We start from the raw sequence: 25701 nt of genomic DNA, 5'->3' as shown, positions 1-25701 counted from the left end.
TTGCTTTATTAAATATTAAGCTATTGATACATAAAGGATAATTGCAATACGTGGACATTGCCATAGCCTTTGTTTAGTAGAATTACGCCCTTCAGGGTTCTTTCTACAATGTATCCCTGCCATTATAAATGACTGCAGGCTGTATAATAGGCTATTTAGATGCATTATTGGCATAACATACATGGGACCCAAACCCACATAGCATTAGCTTAATAAACAACTCCAGTGTTGTGCTGCAAGTTTCTTCTTTCTTTTTTTTCCTTAGCAATATTTTATGTTGCATGTTATATTGATATTGCACAAGGTTCAATAATGTGCTATCTTTTAACTTCCATGTTTTAAATGCAGTTTTTTTATTAATAAAATACTACGGATAAAATAGTTAATTTTTATGAAGATTAGCAATCTAGTATTTTGTATTCATATTTCACAGGTACTGAAAATGGAATCAGGTTTTTGCTATGTAATCTGAGAGCAGCATAATGTAGGGACTGAGACCCTGATTCCAGTGATGTGTCATTTACTAGTATGTGTGTTGCTGTTTCAATAAAATCAGTGTTTTATCAGCACTACAGGACTAGGTGTCCCGTGTCTCCTAGTCAACTGCTCTGTACAACCCCACAGCTTCCAATCAATGTACAATTAGTACAGAAAACTGCCTGTCAGTGGTGTATTTGGGTTTATAAAGGATTCAGCATTCAGAGATTGCTAGATTCGCAGCAGAGAAAATAATGATTGTATCAAAATGACAGCATGCAGACCAGCAAGTGACACATCACTGGAATCAGGGTTTCAGGCCCAACATCATGCTGCTCTCAGAATATATAGAAAAACCTGGTTACATATTCTCTGTAACAAATAGTAAAGCATTTCTCTTGATTCTAACAATTTCCTAATATTCCTTTGTTAGCTAAGGCCACGAGCATTATACGTTTTTAAAGTCAGTAATTGTAAAGAATGAAAAACATGACTGTCAAGTAAAAGGTTTCTCTCCAGAACAGCCCTTTCTAAAAGTCCAATTACGACGTATTGATAACATACAGTAGAAAATGATACCCAACTTGCCAGGCCAACCTATACATTGCAATTTATTTTAGAATATTGCTGGATTTTTATTGTTCATCTACAAGTATTTTTAAAGTGATTGTCTGGGAAAAATAAAATGTTTAAAATTGGCTTGGTAAATTAAAAATCAACAAACAAAGTTATATTTATCTACTGTCAATTACTGGGATCTATCACGGCCGCTCACCAGTCTGCGTTTTAACCAGCAGGAAGTTACCATTCAAATTTGCAGCAGGACCACTGTGACCTGTGACTGGCCGCTGTGGGTAGTGTGGCAAGACGATTCGCTCGGCTGCTACTGGAAGTAGACTCAGGAACCTGGGTTTTCTCTGCAGGCTTTATTAAATGGCATAAAGCTCTGCACCCCGGCAAAATAAACACAGCCTTACTGGCAAAATGACAAAACAAAATAATAAACGATAGCAGAGTCCATATGTGTATGGGATTCGCCCACACAGGTTGTAGTCCCAGCCTTCAGTTCTGTCCTAAGCTGAAGCTCTCCCAGTCTGGAGACCTTGCCTTTCCAAGCCACAACAGAGAAAAAAAAACAGGATTGAACATTTAAATGTTGCTCAGCCACACCCTGAGGTGGAGGTTTGGGGAATGACTTCCCTCCCATCTCTATGTCATTCCCATAAAACCACACCCTTTAAAAGAGTTAACCCCCAGCATATGACATGCTGGCAGAAAGTTTATTGGTTTCAGTTCACACAGGCTAGCAACCTGCGTGACACATACCTCCCCTCATATATCATACCAGTGACTCTGTCACAGTAGTTGTCTTCAGCAGCGTGTCATCGATGACATCAGCAGTGACATGCTTCTGAAGACACCTACCCAGAACAGCCAACATTAGCGACTTCCTGCCAGTAAAAACACAGACCACAGAGCTGCCTGCACTGGATAAAGGTAAATACCAGTAGATGAGTATAGCTTCCTTTAATGTTTTTTCATTTACCAAGCCAACAGTAAAATATTAATTTTGCACAGACGACCCCTTAAAGCAAATAAGTCAAAAACTTGCTGGACATCGAGTATGAATTTAGTTTCTAAGCTTCAAGTACCGGTATATATTTTAGTTGTTGCTCCAGTTAGCACCAAAGATTCTTATTACATTTCTCACTCTGATTTATGCCAATCCCTTCCTGTAAACCAAGATGTGAAAGTGTGGCGAGCGTAGAAGAACAATGCCAATACTTCATCCAGTAACTCATCTATAAATTCCATATTTGCTCAGATTTATTTAAAGAGATTATGTCAGTAGATTTCTCAAAATAAACTGTATACTTTATTACATAACTCACTTAGAACTGATTAGGCCGGTGTACTTACTGTCAGAATAGCTGTATAATCCTTTTTGAAAGTTGAACTAAATCTCTGTCCACCTAGCCTTATTGACAGCTCCTCAGTGCTCCTCCTCCCTGCTGCTGCTGAATCTCTGCTCATCTATCCTGATTGACATCTTCTCAGTGTCACTCCTGCTGCTCAGATCTCAAACTGCTTAGTACAAGCTGCACTTGTCAGTCAGGATGTGTGAGCGGAGACTGAATATACTTGGGCTCATGAGCTCCTTCACTCTTTATCTGGTCTCATAAAATGCTTATTTTAATATCTGCGGTAGATCATTTTTCTTTTTACACCATCTTATCTTTTTTAGCTCGGTGAATGTAAATGGTCAACGTTTATGGTCCAACTTACCGTGTTAATGCAAAGCCTGCACAATAAGTTGAACAAGTTTCGCTGTGATATCCTTTTTCTGTTAAACAGACAATATTTAAAATGGTAAATAGTTTCTTTGTTAGTAAGGGTGAAGATAAAGCCATTTCATGCACAATTCGACTGTAGCAGACGGAAAGATGAATATCCCACACATAATTAGGCTGGCAAGAGTTCCCCCTCAGTGATTCTGAAATGCCAGCTCCGTGCTCTCATTATGCTCTATGGTCCCAGGTACACACAGCCATAGGAACGCACTCTAATGTTCCCCATTCTGTCGTGTAGCTACACACTGGTACTTTAAACATAAGAAAATTCCAATTTCTCCTCTTCAATTTTCTGCACCGCTGCATTCTAGTGATTTCAGCCAAGGGGAAGATCAGTAACTTTGTTTTTTCGAAAAAGAAAATAGTAATAGCTTAATTTTTTTCTTTTAACACTTTCCTAACTTCAGAGCTTTTTGACAATTACAGTGTATCAAATCACCATGTCCATCACTTTGTAAAGTAACAGTAAATCTTCTGCATTTCATCTGTCGGCTGGGCTACAATCTGTGTCTGCTGACTTTTTTTTAACCATCCAAATTGACACATTTGGGAACATAACTTGTAGTGAGCACACAAGCTTCCACACAACCTCAAAGGAACTCAAGCTGTGTGAATGCAAAAGCCATCTGAAGCCTCAGTCTGCTGCTTACGGTTCTTGCTCCAGAGAGGCTTTTGTACCTGTAAATAAATTATACTAAAAGCAAGGCGAATGCGAGCCATCGTGAAGGCAGGCTCTCAGCTCTTGATGTAATGCTTTATCAAGACATTGAGTAAAAGGCTAGACAAGAAACAGTGGTGTAAAGACAGTGAAGGAGATTTTTTGTGCAAGATAGAATATGGGCGTCAAGTCAGGCATTTAAAGTACAAAGACAAATTGTATACTGACTAGAAAAGACAAAAGGGTTAATATATTAAAGCACCACTTCAGCGTTTTGTTTATTTTTCAGTGCCAGAGTGGCGCTTTAAATGTAAGTCCCCTGCACCCGGTCACATACTCACCCTCCAGCGTCATCATTTTTCGGCACCGCTTCGGTCCCCCTTGTCCCATCTTGTGACAGTAGCCTCTTACTGGCCAGAAGTCAGAAACTACATTACAAGCGCTCACTACATTTCTTTGAGAGCCAGAATGAGGCCAGAACGAGACTCTCATAGACTTGTATTGAAAAGTGACCTCCATGAAACACTGAAGCTGCAGACAGGTCACTTTTTGCCAGAGACCGGCAAAAACAGATGAAAACACTGGTGAGTATCAGACAGGGGGCAGGAGATTTACATTTAAAGTACCTCTCAAACGGTGCAATAAAAACAACAATGCTGGAGTGGTGTTTTAAAGAATGCCATTTTGTACACCAGTCTTAATGAAATACCCACTAAAGTAATATTTGCTTCATTTTTTAAGAGAACCCTTCTTAAATGAAATGCAGCTCTGTTTGCTCGTGCTCCACAAATCCAGATCTACACTAGCCATGGGCAGCCATAGATTTGTGCTCTAATTTTATTAAACTTCTGTTTAAACTACAGCACCCCAGGTGGGATAGTGCGCTAGTAGGGGCACTGCCATTGTATAATGTAAGTCCAAAGAACTAGGCACTCATAGATATGAGATAAAAATTTATTTGCCATTCAAAAGTTTTGGCCATTGACTCTGACCTTCATCAGATATACAGGTAGTTTATGCAGTGAGACATGGATAAAGCGTTATAGGAGAAACACAAAGAGCCTGTAGTGGGGAGAGCGCTTTCATCTCTGCAGGTATCCTGTGTTTCTCCTATAGCTCTTTATCCCAATTTTATCCATGTCTTAACGACCTGTGTATCTGATGAAGGTCAGAGTCAATGATCGAAACATTGTACACTCATTTTTGGATTGCAAACGAATGTCCTATCAGATACCTATAAGTGCTTAGTTCTTTGGATGTACTAATTTATTGAAGTCAATTTGTCTGGCCTCAGAAAGCCGTTCCCCATCTGTTAGTTTCTGGTAAGTTGTTTTGAGAAGTGGCGGAAAAAAGAAAACCATTACTAATTTGTGTGTAAATAATGGCACACCATAATTTGCACCATTTTTTTATACCAGAAAATTGCAATGGGGGGATGATAAATTGCTGGTAAAAAGAAATCGTGAAATTAAATTTGTATATTTTAATTAGTGGAGCTGTCAGCTTTTTATGTGAAGCATCAGATCTACATTTTCAGTTTTAACTAATTTAAACTATTAGATTTGCATTTGAGGAATTATCCTGAGTTGTAATCAATTAAACACCTGGTATATCGCATCTGAGAGAAGAACCCTATTGAGTTGGGGAGAATTACACCATTGAATTGTAGATAAAGAATTAAGAACATATGGGTGAATAGAAATAAATGCAGATGATGGAAAAGTAAGAATACTGTACTAATAAGAAAGGAAAAAGGAGAACAATGTTAACTCTTACATCTGCCCTTACAGCCGACATCCTCTTCTCATCCGTGCTTCCATTCATTTACACTCTTAGATGAATCTTTCACTTGATTAGGTAAAATCTTGTAAAAATTCCCCTTTTGCCACTAAAAGGGCTTCATTCTTGTCTACTGTAGTCCATCCTCTGCTATCTTGTTACCATATTCATTGTCTACTGTAGTCCATACTCTGCTATCTTCTGACCATATTCATACCATAGAGGGTAATGCCAAGTTAAAATGAGGGTCCATGGTGTAATGGGGTGTGGTCTGAAATGTGAAAATATTTGCCAAATTGTGAGTGTAATGTAAGCTTATTATTTGGTGGTGCAAAGCTAGACAAAACTATTAAAATGTGCACCAAGTTTATCATCCAGCATAATCTATTGTGATATGTCCTGGCCACATTTTAAGACTGCTGTATAGTCGACGTTTCCATTGGCTACAAATTGTAAATCTACTCCAGTCACTTGATGTGTACTATCAATACATAGTTTTACAATGAGGACACACATGGTTGGGAAAAGTCAGAAGAAAGATCCATGATGTTTGAGTAAGGCCAGTGGGTCAAGTTTGGAGATCCAAGGACATGTTAAAGTCTGGGGCCATCTTTAACATGCTATGTACTCATGTTCATTATGCAATGAGCAACACAATCTTACGATAAGAAAATTAATTTGACAAACATATATGGTGAGTAGCTATTATTGATTATCAGTGAAATTTCAAAGTTCTGTACCTATGGCACTTGTAACACTGTGGGTAAAAGCAAGTCTTCTAGGGAATACCTACTCTATGTTTACTGGGTTTTCTGGTACTTTATATTGAAGGCCTATCCTTTGGATAGATCATAATTATCAGTGGTGGAGTGGCAACACCTGGTGTCTCCGCCATTCTCCTGTTCTAGGTGCTGGCAATGACCGAATGTGCTCACATGTGGAGCACAGCTACAAAGCTTCACCAACTGTATAGTGGCCACAGCTGGGTGCTGCCGATCTAAGCCTATTCTTTTGAACACCAACCTGATATTGAAGACCTATCCTAAGGATCAACCATCATTAAAAGTACCAGGCGATCCTTGTCAACTGTATAGTGGCCGCCACTGGGTGCTGCCGATCTAAGCCTATTCATTTGAACATCAATCTGATATTGAAGACTTATCCTTGGGCATCAGCCATCAATATAAAGTACCGGTCAACCCTTCTAAGCTACATTTTACTTCTTTTTTTTTCATTTGTTTATTTACACAAAATCCTATAGATAAGTTTGATCACCTCCATTATAAATATGTGCCAGAAAAATGTGTTGAAATTGCAGCAATTTTCTTTACTACTGTCAGGATAGCTTTCCATATACATTTTATTAACTGTACTAATTATGATAATATCACAAATACGTGATTTTCTGAAGAGACAAAATGATCTGATCTTTCTTTGTTTTTCCTGAAGTACCGCTATGAAAAGATTGCAGACCACTGGAAGCTGCTAAATATGCTATTCTGCAAAGCATTTGGTTAATTTGTTTCAAGAGAAATCGAATCAGTTTAATGTAATCTCCTCTAATTGGTCCAGCAACACTAATGCACTAACGTCTGATTGTAAATAAAGGTAGAATATATAGAGTAGCTGCGAATGGCTTTGTTTGGGCTAGCAGATGTAAATTACCTTGCTTACTTGGACTATTTTATCTTTTTCCCTCTTGTATATACACGTACAGGACTTTCTATGCCTTTGTTGCTTCCATTATGTTTATCTGCATTCTTAGACTTTATTGTATTCCTCTTGTGCCTCTTGTTATTTCTATCCCCTTAGTTTACTAAAAACCCATTTTGGCATTTCAGCAACATATGCTAAAGCACTGGCTTTTGTTCAGAATCCTACAACATCTTTTTCATTTCTTTGTTTACTACACCAATTATAGGCCATTTTTATAGACATTTTGAAATTAAGAAAATGCAAAATGGCAAGAAAAGGAGCGAAGTAAAGCATCAGGAACCTCATGTATTATTAATTTTATGAAAAACACATAGATCTTCTCAGGGATACTGCCTGACATTAGTGTATCTGTTCTATTTGTTGGCAATTTCACTATAAAGTTTCACAAAAAGGAATAACTGTTTTTATAGTTGTGTATTAGACAGAATTGCCAGATTCTGCTAGAAAGAGTAACAAAGGAAAGTGTCTCGAACTATAAGCAGTAATTTTACTACCAGAAATTGGATACTGAATGCTAAGGGCCCATTTACATGAAACGACCAGCAGCACGATACATTCCCTGATCGGTAAGCTTTTATGGATCAGTAGTCCTTTAAAACATAAAGTAAACATTGCGCAATCTGCTAGAATGCCAAGCGCGCATAGACTGCCATAGTTCTCGGCAGTGCGAGTCCTGTTTACACAGTATGATGCACCACTGAGAAAAATGATCTTTTGTGCTGCACAAAATATCATTTTGACCAATGAACAAGAATTTTGCTCATTTATTGGGTGATCATCAGCCTGTTTACACTGTAAAATAATAATGAAACAAGTGTTTTTCACAATGCTCATTCAGGAATATCTTGCAGGGTAAATACCCCTTAAGTCACGTGTGTCAGACTCTGGCCCATGAGCCAAATCTGGCCTGCAGGATGGTTAGATTTGGCCCATGACACAAAACTGCCACCCCTATGTGGGGCCATTATACTGTATGGAGGACTCTGTGGGGCCCATTATACTGTATGGAGGACTCTGTGGGGTCCATTAGACTGTATGGAGGACTATGTAAGGCTCATTATACTGTATGGAGGACTATGTGGGGCTCATTAGACTGTATGGAGGACTATGTGGGGCCCATTATACTGTATACTGGTTGGCGCACAACTTTGTCCAAGTTTTTCATTTTGGCCCTCTGTGTGTTTGAGTTTGACATCCCTACCTTAAATCAATTATTTAGTTCAATCTATAACCTATCGCAGTAATCTCTAATATATAGTCTATCATAGTAATCCCCAATGTATAGGTTGAATGTAAAGTTTAGTGCAGCAATCTTCAATCTATAGTCTAGCGCATTAATTTCCAGTGCCAATATACACTATAGTCTAGTATATGGATCTTCAGTCTACAGTTTGGTGCAACGATCTATAATGTATACTCTAGTGTAGTAATCTACAATATGTAGTCAAGGGCAGTAATCTCCAATGTATTGTCCAGTATAGCAATCTTCAATGTATAGTCTAGAACAGTGATCCACAATGTATAGTTTAGTGCAGGAATTATCAATCTATAGTCTATTGCAGCTATCTACAATGTATTGCTTAATGCAGTGATCGCCAACCTATAGTCTAGCACCATAATCTCCAGTGTATAGTCTATCACAAGGATCTCCAGTTTGCAGTCTTGTGCACTTATCTTCAGTCATTAGGCTATTGCTGTATTTTTTTTTTATTATATTCAAAGTGCAGTGATCTCCAATGTATAGTCTAGTACAGTAATCTCCAATATATAGTCACCATTATTTACAATGTATAGCGTAGCACGGTGATCCCCATTGTGTATAGTCTAGAGAAGTGATCTTCATTGTATAGTCTAGCATATTGTTGTCCAATCTGTAGTCTAGCAATGATCTCTAATCTATAGTCTAGCTCAGTGACCTTCAATCCATAGTCTAATACAACAATCTCCAATCTGTAGTCTAGCACCATAATCTCCAATGTATAGTCTATAATGGGGACCTATATATGTATAGGGAACTATATATGTATAGTTTAGAACAGTGATCTTTAATATCAGTCTGTCTTGCTGTTGCAAAACTAGAACTTTTCAAAGGAAATTTTAGTTGTAAAACATTTGGAGAGGGGCTGTCACTGTGAATCTGACTTGACTAACTACTTGAGATGAGCAAATCTGATGAAATTCAATTAGCCAGATTTGCTCAAATTCAGCTGGGAAATTCAATATGTGTCAAATTTGATAGCTGAAAATCAAATTGCTGGTAAAAGCTGTTTATTATACACTGAGTTCTCTCCAGCCCCCAGAGCACAGAAACAGAGAAGTAAAAAAATAAAATAAAGCACTATACTCGCTTTGCCACCCACACCTCCCCCATGTCCTGACACTGCTGCTCCCTGTCCGGTGATCCATTGGCTCGTCTCATCCCTCCAGCTCGAATCTTCTCTTCATCTTCAGTCTTCTTTGTCTGACTGTGCCTCATATGGTATCATAATGAGTGTCGTCCCGAAATGTCATGACATCCCTTGAGTTCTAATCAGTGCCAGAGGTGCCAAAGAGTAAAAATGGAAGAAAAGACCTGGAGCTGGAGGGAGGAAGCAAACAAGAATGACCTGGATGGAGAGCAGCGACAGCAGCACATGTGAGGGGCAAGGTAGATATATATCATGTGTTTTTTAGGCCCTTACCCCTTCAGGATTAAGTAAAATGGAGACCATCAGGCCACCATTTTACTTGAGTCAAGTAAGTTGAATCACAAAAAATTCTAAACAAATTTGATTCACCTGCAGCAAATATTATGTACACTAGGTGGGTATATTCTCACCCTATGGCCAATTTGACGATATCAGACAATTCCTCTTAGTTGCACCACTTTATGCAGCTTCCTGAAATGTAATGCTATAGAAATTTGATTGGTCTAGAATCATTTAATACAGCTGAAAATTCAATACACAATATTTTATATATGTTTTCATTTAAAATATAAAATGTAGTAGAAAGGATGGGAATTTCTTCATCCACCGTATGTACTGGATTTTTTAACGTATCAATTCGAGTATTTTTAAAGCAAAATGTTAAATGTTTTTGTCTGAAATGTATATAATGCTATATTTGCTCTTTCTATGTCTGTTATAATTAAGATTTATGTTCTTATAATTGTCATTTGATGGCAGGTCAGTACGTGACAGTGATGATGATGATGATGAAGAAGATAAAAGGTTAAACCGGGGTTGCACTCTTCAGTATCAGCATGCCACGCTACAAGTCTTTACCCAGTTCCATACCACTTCTTCGGAAGGCACTGACCAGGTTATCACAATGTTGGGCCCAAATTGGCTAGTGGAAGTTACTGATCTGGTGAATGATTTCATGCAGGTGGAAGACCCAAAGATCGCAGAAATGGTTGATAGTAATACACTCGCTGGAAAGGAGCCCGGTACAACAATTTTCAAAGTGAGTGTTTACAAGTGAGATTTGTCTCGCTATAATACATTATATAAGAATTTTATACCCTGCTATTTTTATGTTACAGCTAGTAAGAATGGTTCAGTAATAGAATATATTTTTTATTATCTTTTCCCCTCACTCACTGGAAATAATGTGCATTGGGATATGACCTGTATCTTCCATTGCAATCTAAAATCTTTTATTTTCTTTGTTATAATATATGACTTTACATTTTCCTTTCATTCTTCTATGCTGTTCCGAATCAGGCATTTGAAAAGTAGAAAGCAATGTAAGGGTAGGCGTACACAACAATTTTTAGATGCTAGCATACCCACTTAGTTTTTCCAATAAAAGACACTTTAGGAAAACACTGTCGGTGTTTTTCCTGAAGCGTCTTTTCTTAAGTCTTTTCATATATTTTTTACGTCCGTCCATTGGTATTTGTTATTTATTTATTTTTTCAAATTGCATGTATTACAAGTGAGGGGCTTCTAAGCGGAAGCTGAAAGAAAAATGGACTGGTCACTTCTATTAGCCGCTTCGAGGGTTTGAAACATAAAACAGTTAGAAAAAGTTCAGGAGGGCTGAACATTTGTATAGTTACTTATTTTAAAATTGTTTTGTATGTGTTTATTCTTTTTACTGTTTTTTAGTGCTTTTTCAGGTGGGTTCTAGGTGGAGGCCATCTGAAAAAGACATCGTGTGCCCTTACCCTAAGGTATTGTACAGAATTAGAAAAACCCTGTCTGTTTGCTTTCATAACAGTGCCATACTTATTCACAGAGAGAATAGACTTATAATACTATACATAACCCAAGTGTAACAAAGTGTAACACAGGTAGGTAAGCCTTCCATACACTTTAGATAGTTATTGATGAACTGTTGGATTGGCCAATCATTAGGCCTGCAGCTACCTCACCGACTCTCCCATACACAGGAGTGTTAAGCTGGTTGAACATTCTTGTATTCTTCACGAGAGAGCTGCTGCGAGACTCCATCTCTGGCAGCTGTTTTCTTAAAAAAAAAGCAAAAGTATCGGCAATCCAAAACTTAACATGCTGGATCTTTAACTCTGAGAATCCTCAGTTGGGGGCCCCATACTGACCCCATTCTCCTTCAGGGTTTTTTGGTAGACAGCAGAATTTGTGGTTTTGTTTACCACAGCAAGTATTCCATGTCATGAAGCAGCAAAACAGCCTCAGACCATCACACTACCACCACCATATTTTACTATTGGTATGATGTTCCTTTTCTGAAATGCTGTGTTACTTCTATGCCAGATGTAATGGGACATACACTTTATAAAAAGTTCAGCTTTCTGTCCAGCTTGTTTTCTGGCAAAACTGAGACAAGCTTTTATGGTCTTTTTGCTCAACAGTGATTTTCATTTTGGAACTCTGGCATGCATGTCATTTTTGCCCAGTCTCTTTCTTATGGTAGAGTCATGAATGACCTTAATTGAGACAAGTGAGGCCTGCAGCTCTTTGTATGTTGTTGTGTGGTCTTTTGTGACCTCTTGGATGAGTCATTGCTGCGGTAATTGGGATAATTTTGGTTGGCTGACCCCTCCTGGGAAGGTTCATCACTATTCCATGTTTTCGCCATTTGTGGATAATGGCTCTCACTGTGGTTCGCTCAAGTCCCAAAGCTTTAGAAATGGCTTTAGAACCTTTTCCAGACTAATAGATCTCAATTACTCTGTTTCTCATTTGTTCCTGAATTTCTTTGGATCGCAGCATGATGTCTAGCTTTTATGGATCTTTTGGTCTACTTCACTTTGTCAGACAGGTCCTATTTAAGTGATTTCTTGATTGAGAACAGGTGTGGCAGTAATCAGGTCTGTGTGTGGATAGGGAAATCAAACTTAGTTTCCCAAAGATGTGATAAACCACAGTTAATTTATGTTTTGGTGGGGGGGGATGGCAACCACTTTTTCACACAGGGCCCTATAGGTTTGGATTTCATTTAAAAACTGCATTTTGTGTTTACCAGTGTTATCTTTGTCAAATATTTAAATTTGTCTTGTGATCTGAAACATTTAATTGTAACAAACATGCAAAAGAATAAGAAATCAGGAAGGGGGAAAACACTTTTTCACACCACTGCATATGCTTTTTTATTTGTTTTTAGACAGGAAACACATGGATTCAAGTATATGATTTTAATTATATTTTGAAAAACTTTTTTTTATTACTTTTTGCTTTTTAAGTCCTCTTAAGGAACTTGAGCCTTTGATCACTAAAGCTCAACCTGTGACTTGGCTTCACAGAAGTACTAAAATGGCAGGGAAAGGAGTCTTCAACAGACCCTAAGCTACCATGACAGCCCATCAGCACCCACGATCATGCTGCAGGGGGACAATGTACATTGATAAGGACGCCTCAATAGGATCATGCAGCTTAAATGCTACTGTTAAACATAGACAGTGGCACTTAAGTGGTTACACAGCTGCCATCGAAATTAACGCCGATGGCTGTTTTTAATGGCCGGAGATGGCTGTATAACACACTTCTTGACCATGTTACATACACCTGTAACCACTTAAAGACATACTATTACTTTCCTGGAAAGTAAAGCTGATAAACATGAAATTGGCCCCTTAAAGTATTATGCAATGTGTTCCAGGGTGGCCATTGTAAGTTAAAAACCATAACTTTATGTTAATCTGGTAATTGGTTCCAAAGCTCCAAAATACCAGCTTAAAATGAATGAAAAAATGAAGATTAATCTGATAATTTACATTGATAAGTACAGATAAAGCAAGTGTTCATACATAGTGGTGAAAAAGAGTTCCAATGGATGAACTGATATCGGTACTGGTAGAAAGGAGTATAGAGGATCCAATACTACATTTTACTGTATATTGGTGTAATTAATTGTATAAATAATTGTGATTAGAAATATTAGTAAATCAGTAAATGTCCTTTAGTAATATATGTGTTTTCCTAGTGAAATACTCATGAGGATTGATTGACATTTCTCCGATTAGCATTGTCTCATGTGTACAGTGACCCAGAAAAAAAAAACGGTAGAAGTTTAAATAAATGTTGAAAACAAGCATCTATTCGAATGTTTCAGTGTGGAAATTGACTGCACATTTTTTAGCACTAGAGATTTGAATAGATTTGATGCAAATCAAATTTGTGTCAAATTTTATGAAATTTGCAGTTCCTGGCAAATTTGAACAACTTGAGATTCTGTCTGCACAAATTGCCGAAAAAATGCCCGCAGCTATTTTACAGACACACAACCACCATCACTTACATAAGCCTCTTGGCAGTAGAACTAATGCAGGCCACATTTGCCCTCATTTGCCCTCTTTTGCCTCAGATAAGCACATTAGTCAGGAAGAAGTGAAGGATGTTATGGAATTTATTGCACATCACTCATCGGGATGATGATACCTCTGACAGCGACGTCATCAGTCAATATTCTGCACAGAAATGTTTCCTGATCAGAAATGACTACCAGAGATCATTTTTTAACCAGTTTTTAATTTTAAAAACATGAAAAGTCTGTTAGTGTGCTGTGTTACTAAATTAGCTGTTGGATACTGTGGGGTTACTATACATTTATATAGTGGGGTCATTTTTACATTATAAAGTCTGTGTTTGAGTTAAAGAGCTTAAAAGATGTTAGATACGGTCCTAAAAGGTTGCTGAGTTTTCTGTGAACTGTCAATTCTCTGTGAACTGAATTTTGGAAAAAAAATAGTTGAACTTGACAAATTTGAATTGTCAAAAGCTTCTATTATCTCTAGTGGCCACCTTTAAAGTCAGAAGATGTCTAAATGCTAATTATTCTGAAATGTTACAATATTATGAGAAATTTATTTTATTGTGTTTTTTTCTTAATTTGGATAGGTGGTGTCTCCACTAATGGAAGCAGTGCTTGGTGAAACTACAATTACGGTGACTGAGGAGAAGGTCAGCATCGTGGAGCTCCAAGCACAGGTGATATCAGGACTTACCCTCTCCTTACATGCCAGCCCAGGAAACAGCCACACTATAGTTGCAAAGACAACTGCCCAGTATCGGTTAAATTATCCGAAACAAGTAAGTAACTCCATGTGTAAGAACATACAAAAATGGGTGTACTGCCTAAATAACCACCACAGGGTGCGTGTATTAAAGAATATATGACACAAGGGAGAAAAAAGAAATACAATAATGATCCGCATACCTAAATATAAACAACTTTTATTGGTGTACAAGCATAAAAATAAATAAAATATCATTGAAACAACCTGATTCAATAATATTCATAATCAGGTGCGAAAATGGGCCAAGGTGACGTACCAAAAGGTAAACATAACAGCATAATAATGCACCATTTTTTATATAAATATTGCTAGCAATGGTACGTAGAATTAGTATAAGCCATGCATGATACATAAAGAGGGCATCATATAATACTCAAATAATCTTAAGGGATAAAGAAATGGTATGCTATATCCCACACCATTGACACCAAGGCATACTGGAGATACAGAAAGATTGAAATATACTATAAGGTGCAATATGTAAACCAATGTAATCTCAAATAGCTGTAGCCAAATTTATCCAGTTATCCAACAATAAATAGACACAGGAAAAGCCTATAGCAGGTATATAGAGATGCTTATAAGGTTATTACAGCCATATATAAAAAACGCTCATAGACTATTCCTAGCCAAAGATGTAATAGCTAAAGTGCCTAGTGCTAGATAAGGTGCCCGATGCTATCCAGAATATGCTAAGCAACAGAAAACATGTCACCCAGAGAGGCCCATCGCTCATCTAGCCCAGACACCCCATGTGTATCGCTGTAGGTTACAGCTTCATCAGGGAAAGCTGTAACCTACAACTATACGCATTGTTTTTATTTGTGCGCGCATCATTACTGTAATTTTTTTTTCCCTCGTGTCAAGTAAGTAACCCCATTCACAAGGAAAGTGAGTGCTTTTTATAGTATAATCCACAAAATAGTACTCTCAATGAACAATGTGAAAATAATCTGTTATTTCAATGACCAATTTTAATTTAGATGCAGGAGTGTTGTATAAATATGTGTTCTTGTCAAGATGTTATCACAACACACACTTACAATGTTAGAATGTGTTTTAAGCAGATAACTATAATCCCGAAAGTAATATATCAACATTAAAGCATTTGTGTAACCAGTTCTGGTCTTAGCTCTCTGAAGTGTAGCATTACTGTATACAAAAGGGAAAACATTTCCAAAGTGTATTTTCATCTTCATTTCAATTCAATATGGTGTAAGTGATATAAGTTTCATGGCATGATTCTCCTCATAAATGTTAAAATATTGTAAATGTTTGTGGCGTTTATAAAGAAATATCTATTCTTCTACGTAATGCTTTTATTTTTGATGCAAGACCCTCCGGAAATTTGTTTCGCTATGATAGCATTTGCTATGAATTTTATCTGCTAGGTATTAAATTAATTCCTCTGTCATTGTTATGTAGATTTCATTTTTTTGTATTTCTACATACCACTTTTTAATCCTTTATTTACATATTGAAAAGCAATAATATATGTGACAGCACATTAGACACTTGTGTCCTCACATTTTGAAGACATAATCGCTCAGACTCCTTTATTTGTTGATTTATTTCCAATCTACAAAGGCTCAGCATTTTTTTTATTATGTTCAGTAGTACTAACATGAAAATGGAATTCAAGCTGGGGACAGAAATGTCACATGATGGTCACCAACAGCTTCAACAGACCCCATTGGCCATAATTGGGTTCATTGTGTTTCCATCATGGTGTCCAAAAACATTGCAGCATGCTGCACCATTCTGGCATTTATGAATGAAGCTCTTAACAGAGCGTTAAGTGCCTATGTGAGAAGAGTCTATATCAGGGGTCTCAAACCAAAATGGCATCCAGGGCCACATAAAAAATCCCATTAGGATGTGAGCTGCATTGTTAAATTAAGGCTGGGGCTTAAAAACGGCTTTGGTCGTGACAGAGGTTGTGCTGCCAAAGCTTGCTTTGTGTAACTGTTATATCACAGTGTCAAACAAGTAAATGTAATTCCATTGCAATGGCTAAAGTACTGCAACCACGATAAACAAGCCTAAAAAAACGCCAGCCAGATTTGTAGTTTGATCACACTGTCCAGTTGGTTATTCAAAGAAATGTAAATGCAGAGCAATAGATTCCACCCTTGTCAATGATCCCCAAAGTGGGCAGATACCTTGCCTATTCTTGGTGTCCTAGGACAACAGGTAAACTCCATAATAATACAGATCTGGCCATATTCAAGCCTAAGATGTAGTACAATATGATATATAATGCCTCTGTTACAAGCCAAATAATGTTTGGAACAGTGTTTAAAACTTATGTATTTTTTTTTCTTTCAGGAAGCTCTACTGAATCTTTGGCTCACATTCAGTGATGGAACCTCTGCTCCATTGTCACTTTATGATCCCAAGGATTACACATTAGCAGTCACGAGTTTGGATGAAAAGGTGGTATCTGTAAGCCCAGAACGTGCATTTCCTCTTGTAATCGCTGGAGAAGAGCAGGGAACAGGGTCATTGCTTAGGGCTGAAATGATAATTAATGAAAGCTGCCAAAAAACTAAACGAAAAAGTGTACTCTTCACAGCAACAGCTCTTGCCCATGTTGTTTTTGGCTCTCTTGAACCAGGAGGAGAAGGTGAACATGGAAAATTAATAACTGAGGTTCCCTCACATTCGCCTGTGCAAGAAAACCGAGAAACATCAGGAACAACCTCTATGATAAGTCTATCTACACCAGTCGAAGAGCACAGTTCAGGTGTTCCTGGAGATTATTCTTTACCAATTCCTACAGTTTATCCTCAATTACCACGAGGATTAACAGACCTGGAAATTGGAATGTATGCTCTCCTTGGAGTTTTCTGCCTTGCCATACTGGTCTTCCTAATAAACTGTATTGTGTTTGTTTTAAAATACAGACACAAAAGGGTTCCACCAGAGGGCCAGGCTAATCCTGATCATTCTCACCATTGGGTTTTTCTTGGAAATGGTCAGCCTCTTAGAGCACGAGGAGAGTTATCTCCACAACCTGAAAGTCATGGAAATCCCTTAGAAGCAGGAACTCTGCCACCTCATCATTCTTCGTGCTGTAGAGGGGAAGCAAGAGGAAGTAGCAGTAACAGCAGTTCTCAGGCTAGTGTGCAAAGCCAATCTCATGGACGTGGAGATGGCTCCTCTGGTGGTGGTGGCTCCAGTAGGGAAGCAAGTGAGGACCCATTAAGTTCTTCTCCAACATCCAAGCGTAAGAGAGTGAAGTTTACTACCTTTACTAGTTTACCTAGCGAAGGTAGCGTTTATGATGCAGTACCAGGAGCAGAAGAATGTGATCTTGAGTGGGTTTGCCGAGATATGGGACTAAGAGACCAACATGAACTCAGAGACTATATCAGGAGGGTCAGAGATATGGCATAGCCTTAGGATTTTGTGGACCTGTTGTAATGGATGAGATGGGCAAACATGCACCCCTTAGGTCTGCTGTTTTCTGCAAAACACAGGAATGGGATAATGTGCCCTCTTATGTCTCAATATTAATGTATCCAAACCCACACACTGCCACTCACCTCTTTTCCTTGCTTCATACCAATAGTCACTTAAGACATTGAATTGTCTGTCTTTCTCTTCTTCGCTTTTATTCAGAACACATGCACATCTAGCCAAGAGAAGGGAGCATGTTGTCTACCTATGTCTCTTTTTTCTTAAAGATGGAGATGTGAGCATTACTTTGCCTCCTGCATACCAAACTGCTTCATATATTCCACCAGTAACGTATATTCCATTCTTAAGTTCCAGATGAATTGTTGAAGAGACACAGAACTGGCTCTTTGCTTGTGTGAATGAAATGAAAAATCATTGCATATTGTTTTTGCTAGACAAAAACATGCTGAAAGTGAACACAAATGATACATGACCATTAAACTGATGAACATGAATGCAACAGAATATTTTAGAGACATGAGGCACAATGCGTTTTTGCCGATCCAAATACAATTCACAGAACAGAACTGATATTGGAAATGACGAATACATGAATGATGATAACATAGTTATGTTCCTAACATTTATACAGTATTATAAAGTACATGAATGTGTTAAACAAAACAGCAACAGATTCAAAAAGCACCTCAAAAGTGACAAGATTTATTCTCAGGGGATTTAAGCAGTTAATAATATGGTTCATAAATTGCTAATATGGGTGATGTTGTGGCAAACCATATTGTGGGAGTGTAGCCATCTATGAATGGGTTGGTAACCAGGAGGCACAGTCCTATGGTATTGGCATAAATATATTACCAACTCCTAATTTTTGGCAATACAAGAGTTAAACGTGCAGCTAATATTTAACATGCTTGCTAACGCAGAATGTTAAGGGTTTATTTGGTCGTTTGGAAACACAGCATTTTATTTGTCATGTCACCATACAAATTGATTATATTTAATTGTTGCAAAAGAGAACTTTTTTTTTTCTTTAGGATATTTGGAGTCAGCTAATCCATTCAAAAAATGAATCCTTGATTCTATGAGTCAGTGTTGCAATCGAGTGACGTTCAGTCTGAAGAGTTCTTGTTGTAGGACTTCTTCAAACAAACCCTAAACCTTGTATATGTATCATTATTTTATTATATGCAAACATGCATTTATTTCCTAATTTGAGTTACCATGATGTGATTTATATATTTTCAAAGTAAGACATTAATACTCTGATGAATCCTTAACGCTATAGGACTACTGCCTTTTATAATTTGATTTATTTTGCTATTTTTCGGACAAATGCATTGAGTGTAATGGCAGAAGACCACTCACCTGTGTTAACGGATGCTACAGTTACCACCAGGTATGGAGGACAGTGCACATCTGCTGAAATCAGGGAACACATTTGTTGGAATGTACTGTTCCCAAGCAGGATGAATGGGTGCATAGAAAGTTCTCCTTATATAAGACATGTATGTCTTGAATTTAACCACCATTTTATGTCAAATGTTTCCCTCAACAAATATATGGGAAAATAAAGTTTGGCAGTGCACCAAAGTTTTATGTGTGTGTTTTTGTTGTTTTCTTCATACATCAAAGACATCTGCAGGGACGATTTGCATTTCTATTTTATAAGATATGCAATTCTGTATTGTGGCATATCAGAAAAGCACTATGGATGAGATTTATAAATGTTGGCAGCGCTCTTTACCAGTGCAGCCTTAGTGTAAATGACCCCTCTCTGGACCTGATCTTACTTTCAGACATTATTTATCATAGATTTCTTTTTTAAGCAGAAAAGTGTCAGAAAACTGTGATTTGTTAGGTGTTGTGAAAGTTTGAAGTTCTGCAGTGATACAGGCATTTTATAAAAATGCCATCCTATTTGGTTATTTTAGATGGCAGTAAGTGAGTAAATGTCATCTGAGCTCCAGTAATGCATTGCTTCTCCAGTAACAAGAATTCAGCAGAATTTAAAATTTACTTTTCTAACTGAACAGTGAGAAAACATCATGTGAGTTAGAATTGGTACCAGGTCAATAAGGCTGCTAATAATTTATAGCTACTCAATCTTTTATGTAGACTTATTTTCTCATGTTTTGGCATATCACTAGTGCATAATATAACATTATCATCTAGGGAGGAACCACCTCTGATGGCATATCACTAGTGCATGGTATAACATTATCATCTAGGGGGGAACCACCTCTGATGGCATATCACTAGGGCATGGTATAACGTTATCATCTAGGGAGGAACCGGCTCTGATGGCATATCACTAGTGCATGGTATAACATTATCATCTAGGGAGGAACCACCTCTGATGACTTGTCACTACTGCATGGTATAACGTTATCATCTAGGGAGGAACCATCTCTGATGGCATATCACTACTGCATGGTATAACATTATCATCTCGAGAGGAACCATCTCTGATGGCATATCACTAGTGCTTGGTATAATGTCATCATCAAGGGAGGAACCACCTCTGATGGCATATCACTAGTGCATGGTATAATGTTATCATCTAGGGAGGAACCACCTCTGATGGCATATCACTAGTGCATGGTATAACATTATCATCTAGGGAGGAATCACCTCTGATGGCATATCACTAGTGCATGGTATAACATTATCATCCAGGGAGGAACCACCTCTGATGGCATATCACTAGTGCATGGTATAACATTATCATCTAGGGAGGAATCACCTCTGATGGCATATCACTAGTGCATGGTATAACATTATCATCCAGGGAGGAACCACCTCTGATGGCATATCACTAGTGCATGGTATAATGTTATCATCTAGGGAGGAATCACCTCTGATGGCATATCATTAGTGCATGGTATAACGTTATCATCTAGAGAGGAATCACCTCTGATGGCATATCACTAGTGCATGGCATAACATTATCATCTAGGGCGGAACCACCTCTGAAACCCTGACAAAAAAACCCAGAAAAACCCAGATTCAAACCTATTTATTTAAGCCCGGGACAGGGAGACAGGATATAACCTGTATGGTGCTACAGAATATGGTGCCTCTTGACTTCTGGATATGGGACAGACCCAGGTTCCACCTTTAAACAACTATAACTACAGTAAACTTAGAAACTGGAATAAATACACAAAACACATTATTTTGGTTGCTGAATTGGCCACAGCTTTATTTAAATCACGGGGTTAAAACAATCACAGTTGGAGTCAGATGAAATGCTAGTACATTGAGGTTCACAAGTACTGTGATATATCCAGCTGTCTGACATACAGCACCAGGACAGAAAGCCATAAAGGGTGGGCACGCATTGGCTTGCCATTAAAACAGAGCCAGTAAATGTTCAGGGCACCAATGTCCCTATTATCCTCACTCCTGTGCTTAACCACTGTGCCCGTCCCTGATTGACGTTACCATTATGACATCTTTCAGGTTAGCCACCAAAGCCGAACCTGTTCACCACCATGAGGTTCTATATCCTCTATTAGTTAAAATGAGTCCACCTTAACTTGTCTACAACTTCCATCTGAATCTTAAACCGCAAAGCTGTGACAGGTGATAAATTCCAAGCCACATATGACACTTTATAGCCATTTTTAATTATTTATGTATTTAAATTAAACACCTATTTCAGTTCCCTAAATTTATAGTAGATGCCCCTGCAAAAGCATTAAGGGGATTAAACTTGGCAAACCTCCGACTCACAAACAGTCATAGTACAGTGCTCAGGAGAGGATAAAAACATTGTGGAGGAAACCCTTAGGGAACCATGGCTGAAGTATTGCCCTTCCCTTCGGTTTATAAGGTTAATGCTAACATTAACTCTTTATAGCATGATAAAATTGGACATGTTACAAGATATACAATGGGTAAGTCAACAAATACAATAAAACATTCATCATTATACAAGTAAAAGTTAAATAAAGCGTTGCAGGACACTGATTATAAGAGGATGGAAGGGCGAATTATGTTTTCTCCTGTTCTTCCGGTGAGACAAAGAAGGAGAGAAAGATAAGACAGAGTGTTAAATCTTCCATATAAGCCCCACCCTCCTCACAGTAAGACAGGAGCAGACATACTGTGCTCCTTCCTCTTAGAGCATAGTCACTCTTGCTTAAAGTCCACACAGATATACAAACAAAGCTGCAGGAGTTAAAGGTCCAACCATCCCAAAGTCATCGCCCCCTTTCCTTAGTGCTCCAGGGGTTTAAATCTAACAGACACACCAACTCACCCTGTTTTACAGGAAGTCACCTAGATTCAGCTTTCCTCCTCTTTCTACGGTTCCACAATTAAAAATGCTATATTATTATTATTGCATAACTGTATTATTATATAGAAATAATAATATTAATAATGGCAGTTAGTGCAGGGAGGATCCTTCATAGACTCAAAACTTTGTAGTTTGTTGGACATGAAGACAGGTAGAGCGTGACAGACCCCACAATACACATGGAGGACAGGTAGAGAGGGACAGACCCTGCACTACACATGGAGGGCAGGTAGAGAGTGACAGACCCTGCACTTTACATGGAGGTCAGGTAGAGAGTGACAAACCCCGCACTTCACATGGAGGACAGGTAGAGAGTGACAGACCCCGCACTTCACATGGAGGACAGGTAGAGAGTGACAGACCCCGCACTTCACATGAAGGGCAGGTAGAGAGTGACAGACCCCGCACTTCACATGAAGGGCCGATAGAGAGTTACAGACCTCACACTACACATGGAGGACAGATAGAGAGTGACAGACCCCACAATACACATGGAAGGCAGGTAGAGAGGGACAGACCCTGCACTACATGTGGAGGGCAGGTAGAGAGTGACAGACCCTGCACTACACATGGAGGACAGGTAGAGAGTGACAGATCCTGCACTTCACTTGGAGGACAGGTAGAGAGTGACAGACCCCGCACTTCACATGAAGGGCAGGTAGAGAGTGACAGACCCCACACTACACATGGAGGACAGGTAGAGAGTGACAGACCCCACAATACACATGGAAGGCAGGTAGAGAGGGACAGACCCTGCACTACATGTGAAGTGCAGGTAGAGAGTGACAGACCCTGCACTACACATGGAGGACAGGTAGAGAGTAGCAGACTCTGCACTACACATGGAGGTCAGGTAGAGAGTGACAGACCCTGCACTTCACATGGAGGACAGGTAGAGAGAGACAGACCCCGCACTTCACATGGAGGACAGGTAGAGAGTGACAGACTCTGCACTTAACATGGAGGTCAGGTAAAGAGTGACAGAACCTGCTCTTCACATGGAGGACAGGTAGAGAGTGACAGACCCCGCACTTCACATGGAGGACAGGTAGAGAGTGACAGATCCCGCACTTCACATGGAGGACAGGTAGAGAGTGACAGACCCCGCACTTCACATGAAGGGTAGGTAGAGAGTGACAGACCCCGCACTTCACATGAAGGGCCGATAGAGAGTTACAGACCACACACTACACATGGAGGACAGGTAGAGAGTGACAGACCCCACAATACACATGGAAGGCAGGTAGAGAGGGACAGACCCTGCACTACATGTGGAGGGCAGGTAGAGCGTGACAGACCCTGCACTACACATGGAGGACAGGTAGAGAGTGACAGATCCTGCACTTCACATGGAGGACAGGTAGAGAGTGACAGACCCCGCACTTCACATGAAGGGCAGGTAGAGAGTGACAGACCCCGCACTTCACATGAAGGGCAGGTAGAGAGTTACAGACCCCACACTTCACATGGAGGACAGGTAGAGAGTGACAGACCCCACAATACACATGGAAGGCAGGTAGAGAGGGACAGACCCTGCACTACATGTGGAGGGCAGGTAGAGAGTGACAGATAGAGATGAGCGGTGTTCGACTAGAACTGTTCGCCAATCTCAAATTCGAGCTGTTTTGGGCGGTGTTCGAGTTGTTCGACGAACCCGAACGATTTGCAAAAAATTCGGCTGTTCGAGGTTATGTTCGATAACTGTTCGTGCACCAAAAGCGTGTCCTGCATGTCTGGCGCTATTTAGAGCACCAATCATGCAGGGATTGTCTGCCACTCACTGTAATGCCACAGCCATGGTGGTTGTGGCATTACAGTGATTGCCCAAATCGATGGGAACAGTGCTCACAGTGAAACATGAAAAGCCGGCAATTCAGCAGCGGCATACACCGGTACCCGACAATATAGAACAGAAAGAATAGAGCATCACACATAGATTAGATAGATAGAAACATGTCAGCCACATATATACGAAGTACAGTGACAGTGTTGCTTACTGTACTTGTCATTTAGCGTAAAGGATTTATCAAAAAAAATAATAGTGTTTTCATGCACCGTCTCTTTAAAAAAGCCGGCCGGCAATTCAGCAGCGGTACCCGACAATTTATAACAGACAGAATAGAGCTTCACACATAGATTAGATAGATAGAAACATGTCAGTCACATATATATGAAGTACAGTGATAGTGTTGGTTACTGTACTTGTCATTTAGTATTAAAATAAAGGATTTATTATTAAAAAAATTGGCGTGGGGTTCCCCTTAATTTTAGGCTCTAGCGGAGGTTAAGCAGACGGCTGGGGCAGATGTTTGAAGCCTGGGAAGGGGGTAATACCCACGGAGCTTCCCAGGCTACTAATATCAGCCCCCAGCTGAATACATAGCCTTTACTAGCTATTAAAATGGGGGACCCCCCCAAAAAAATGACGTGGGGTCCCCCCTAATTTAATAGCTAGCAAAGGCTAGGCAGACAGCTGGGGGCTGATATTAATAGCCCAGGAAGGGAGCCATGAATATTGGCCCCCTCCCAGGCTAGAAACACCAGCCGTCAGCCGCCCCAGAAATGGCGCATCCATAGGATGCGCCAATTCTGGCACTTAGCCTCGCTCTTCCACGCTGCCCTGGTGCGGTGGCAGGGGGTAATAGGGTTGGGGTTGATGTCAGCTTATAATGCCAGCTGACATCAAGCCCAGGTTAGTAATGGAGAGGCGTCTATAAGACACCCCCATTACTAACCCCATAGTCAAAGTTAAAAAAAACACAAACACCCAGAATAAAGTCCTTTAATTGAAATAAAGACACAGTCCTTTATTGTTCTAAATTAAACCATACTTACCATCACGCCCATTCCAGCTGAAGCCAACGATCTCCTGCAATAAAAGAAAAATAATAAACCAACCTCATCCTTACCTTTCCATAGTTCCCACGACAGCTTCAGCTCTGCTACATCGAGATGACAGGCTGGACCGCAGCAGAACGCTGCCATCCAGCCTCTCATCCCGCAGACACTGAGAAGCGCAGGCTTGCTTGCGCTGCTCAGCGTCTCTCTGTGACGACATCCAGATGAGCCGAGTTCATGTCCAATGAACTCAGCTCACCTCCTGCACGTCACTGACAGCGTGGGAGAATTCTCCTGCACTCAGCGCTTCAGCGGGAGAATTCTCCCGCTGAAGCGCTGAGTGCAGGAGAATTTTCCCACGCTGTCAGTGACGTGCATAAGGTGAGCTCATGTCCAATGAACTCAACTCACCTCCTGCACGTCACTGACAGCGTGGGAGAATTCTCCTGCACTCAGCGCTTCAGTGTGAGAATTCTCCCACGCTGAAGCGCTGAGTGCAGGAGAATTTTCCCACGCTGTCAGTGACGTGCATGAGGTGAGCCGAGTTCATTGGACAATAACTCGGCTCATCTGGATGCCCTCACAGAGAGACACTGTGGAGCGCAAGCAAGCCTGCGCTTCTCAGTGTCTGCGGGATGACAGGCTGGATGGCAGCGTTCTGCTGCGGTCCAGC

General features: G+C 39.6%; 1 protein-coding gene across 2 annotated transcripts in view; it reads left to right on the top strand.

Annotated features, from left to right (window-relative positions):
- The window catches only part of TMEM132E (transmembrane protein 132E), a 727127-nt gene extending 707650 nt beyond the window's left edge, over nucleotides 1-19477 (top strand). For both annotated transcript variants that reach the window (XM_073664968.1, XM_073664969.1), the window contains 3 exons: nucleotides 10149-10428; nucleotides 14286-14477; nucleotides 16793-19477. In XM_073664968.1, coding sequence (XP_073521069.1) covers nucleotides 10149-10428; nucleotides 14286-14477; nucleotides 16793-17863 — 1543 coding nt within the window. In that variant the 3' untranslated portion in view covers nucleotides 17864-19477. The remainder of the gene's footprint in view (nucleotides 1-10148; nucleotides 10429-14285; nucleotides 14478-16792) is intronic.
- Nucleotides 19478-25701: the final 6224 nt, after the last annotated feature.

This window comes from Phyllobates terribilis, unplaced genomic scaffold (assembly GCF_046119375.1).
Source record: "Phyllobates terribilis strain yellow unplaced genomic scaffold, ASM4611937v1 Scaffold_2__4_contigs__length_985480577, whole genome shotgun sequence".
NCBI lineage: Eukaryota > Metazoa > Chordata > Amphibia > Anura > Dendrobatidae > Phyllobates > Phyllobates terribilis.
Note: the sequence above shows the minus strand (reverse complement) of the source record. Positions and strands in the feature narration are given on the sequence as shown.